The 3862-nt window shown below is 42.0% G+C and overlaps 1 protein-coding gene across 1 annotated transcript; it reads left to right on the forward strand.

Annotated features, from left to right (window-relative positions):
* The first annotated feature begins 259 nt into the window (after positions 1-259).
* Positions 260-3026, forward strand: LOC133460157 (uncharacterized). The gene is made up of 9 exons (XM_061740719.1): positions 260-517; positions 956-1208; positions 1330-1661; positions 1798-1882; positions 1974-2108; positions 2205-2362; positions 2486-2594; positions 2871-2958; positions 3017-3026. Exons 1-9 carry the CDS (start codon positions 260-262, stop codon positions 3024-3026), a joined length of 1428 nt encoding a protein of 475 aa, XP_061596703.1.
* Positions 3027-3862: the final 836 nt, after the last annotated feature.

Below are 3862 nucleotides of genomic sequence, written 5' to 3' on the forward strand. Positions count from 1 at the left end.
AATAAACAGGTGTTTATACTTGTTCTAATGCAAGCCGGCAATATGTATAAACTCAGATAAGTCTAACAATAGGTAAACTAAAGTATTATTAAAGACACCATATTTTTTAATTATTTTGATAATAGTTAGGCCTTCAGAGAAGGTCTAGACGGCCCTGACGGTCCGCCACTGGATTATAGTTTTAGTCTGAAGAGTAAAGAGTAAACGATGAACAGAAAGTATGCCTATTTTTTACTGTTTGCCTTTGTCTATTTCAAAGATGTCAGGGAAGAAGCAAAAGAGCATTCGGTCATTCTGGGCAGCAAAGATTCAGCCCCCTAAAAAGGTTGCCAGGTCAGAGGAGATGGTGGAAGAGACAATGGAGAAGACGGAAAGGGAGACTGTAGGGGAGATAGTGACAGCGGAGACTACAGAGGAGGAGAGAGTGGAGAAGACAGTTGAGGAGACAGTGGAGGAGATGGTGGAGGAGAGAATGAAGGAGACGGCGGAGGAGACAGCAGAGGAGACAGCAGAAACGGTGAAAAAGCGGCCATTAAGTGGAGCTGCCACCTATAGGTGCACTTTTAAAAGTGAATGGTCAGCAAAATGGCCATTCATCACCGTAGGCACCACCAGCTCCTACTACTGGTGCTCTGTCTGCAGACAGGAAAACTCCTGTGCCCATCAAGGTGTAACAGACGTGCACAGACATATTAAAAGCAAAGGACATCAGGCTAAAGAGCAGGCTATCCAGTCCACAAGCGGCATTACTACTTTTTTTGCCCCAGCTTCTGTGTGTGGCATAACAGCACAAGAGGCCAAGGTACATATGAAAAGTAAAAAGCTTGTGATAACGTTCGTTTGCATTTTTCGTAACATTGTAGGTTATATTAATAATAAAAAAGTAACAAAACACTTAATACTGCATGGAATGTTTATATGATTTGGTGCTTAAATTCATCCCTTTCTGTTGCAGACAAGGAGAGCTGAAGTAAAAGTGGCTGTGGCAATGGTGCAGCATAATGTGCCATTTGCTGTCTCTGACCATTTCAGCCCATTATTAAAGGAGTGCTTCAGAGATTCCACCACAGCACAAAATTTCAAATGTGCCAGCACGAAAACAACGTGCATAATAAATGAAGCAGTGGCACCTCATTTTAAGAACAAATTGGTCATGAAGATGAGGGACAATCCATTCACCTTGATCACTGATGGGTCAAATGATACAGGTATTGTTTTGATAGCCATTGTATACATTTGCTTGTTTTCCACACTTTCCAGTACCTATTTCTTCACAGAACATTTTAGTGTGGTGTGTAATCTTGTAAAACATGTAACTCATCATTGCAGGACAAGAGAAGATGAACCCGCTCACTGTGCGAGTTTTTGACAGTGATTCTGGAAAAGTTGTCCATAGATTTTTGGATATGTGCACAACAAGTGGGCGTAGCTGTGGCACAGCGGAAGTAATCTTCCAAAAAATGAACGAGGTCTTACAGAAACACGCCATACCTTGGGGAAATTGTGTTAGCTTATCAATTGACAACGCACCTGTGAATACAGGAGCAAGAAATTCCATTGCATCCAGGATTCTGAATGAAAATGCCAACACATACATCCATGGGTGCCCCTGCCACATTATCCACAATACCGCCAAAGAAGCTGGACTGAGATTTTTGGAAGTAAGTTTGATCATCTATGCTTTCAGTGACCTATCAGTTGAGCCTAATCCCAGGTTAAATAGTTTGTTAAGCTGTGGTGTAATGAATCTGTGATGTGATTGAATCTAATGTCATTATAAAACATCATGTATTGCAGGTGACTGGATTTGATCCAGAGGATCTGGCTGTGGATGTTGGATACTGGTTTAAGGGTAGCACCAACCGTAAGGGTTACCTGTCAGGTTTGTGATTTAAACAGCACCAGTGTAGTACAAATGACATGAAGAAGACTTTAATTAGACTGAAATGTAGGATGTTACATTCTTGTCACAGAATTCTGTGAGTTCCATGGAAGCGAGTACATGGAAATACTGCAACACATTTCCATTCGTTGGCTGAGCCTGGAGAGATGTTTGACTCGCCTTCTGCAGCAGTATGAGCCACTCACCAGCTACTTCAAGTCATTAAGTAAGCTGCATATTTCACTGACACAAATGCAAGATTACTACAAGACTGAAATGAAAACATATTTGGTATGCACAACCTATACTTTTGTATTTACAGATGAGAAACAACCAAGGTTTAGAAGGCTGGTGGGTGCATTTTCTAACCCGCTAACAGAGGTGTACCTCCTCTTCTACCAGGCAACATTGCCAGCCTTCTCCACCTTAAACCTCCTACTCCAGAGAGAGAAGTCCTCAATCTTCCTTCTACATGAAGAGGTAAAATGGAAGGGTTGAGCTATGCTTCTGCAAATAATGTGCTGTACTTGGTCATTTTTTCATTTGCTCATACATATTGTTCAAATGTCATTTGAAAATATTTTCTGAATTACAACTTTGTAGATGACAAAGTTCATCCGCAAGTTGTGTGCAAAGTTTCTGAAGCTTGCAGCACTGCAGAACCAAGATGTTCATGAAATCCAATACAAGGACCCATCAAACCAACTGCCAGGTAATATTCCCAAGTTTCTCATAGGCAGATACACATACAATGTCCACCCACTGACCACAAATAGACTGTTTGTGAGAGGACTGCTCATTCAGTTATATGAGACTGATGTCCTTGATGTCATGGGATATATATTTACGAGGGTTATGCAGATTAGCAGTTGTGGTTGTTCTTGGTTGCTAATGAACTCTGTTAAGGAAACATATAGAAAACAACTATTATTGTGAACTTACCTGTTCCTAAGGGTAAAGTCTCTTGTTTACTCTATCTCTCTGGTAGGAGAAAAGCTGAACATTGGATTCATTACTCGAGCTACGCTCAACAGGCTCCTTGATGCGGGAGACATTACACCACAGCAAGTGGAGAGGTTCCAGCAGGCTGCGCTGGCATTTCTGTTAAGGGCTGTGGAGTACGCCATGAATAAGCTACCCCTGAGAGAGACCCTGCTCAAACATGCCAAGTTTGTTGATGTCCAGCAGAGGACAGAGTGTGGAGTGGAAGATGCTCTGTACTTTGTTGAAAGGTAAGGGTTTCACATTTTGAATAGATTGTGAAGTTTGATGATCACATCTGAAAAACAAACCTTGTTGTTTCTCCTACTGTAGCTTTATCAATTCAGTACACATTGTGTTCTTTAGGTTTCCTGAACTGCTTCCATTCCACGGACCCCAAGAGCATGATCAGCTCAGTGAGGAGTTCCTGGACTATCAACTGATGGACATCCCTATGCCCCAAGACCCAGCCACTTTTGACACTGAGGCTTTCTGGGGGAATATGTCATCACTGAAGAACAGGGTAAGAAATATTCTGCACCATCTGACATACACATTTACTTTATCAACTTTATAAATGCAAATATGAGTGTAATAAGGCCTCCTTGGTACATTTTTTCAAAGGTGACTGGTTTGAGCAGATTTGGACGGCTGTCTGAGATTGCCAAACTGGTGTTAGTGCTTCCACACTCAAATGCAGATGCGGAGAGAGTGTTCTCCATGGTGGGACTGAACAAAACCAAAACAAGAAACAGTTTGGCCCTGGATGGAACGCTCTCATCCATCATGACTGTGAAAATGGCTGGCCTTGAGCCACAGTGCTTTAAATGGGAGCCCCCTAGCTCTGTCATCAAGGCATCAAAATCTGCTGCAAACACTTACAACACACAACACCATTCATAAGCTGAAATACACACACACACACACACACACACACACACACACACACACACACACACACAAAAAAAAATGTTGAGCACTGCTGTTGTGAAAAGTGTC

This window comes from Cololabis saira, chromosome 14, assembly GCF_033807715.1.
Source record: "Cololabis saira isolate AMF1-May2022 chromosome 14, fColSai1.1, whole genome shotgun sequence".
In the NCBI taxonomy this organism is placed as follows: Eukaryota; Metazoa; Chordata; class Actinopteri; order Beloniformes; family Belonidae; genus Cololabis; species Cololabis saira.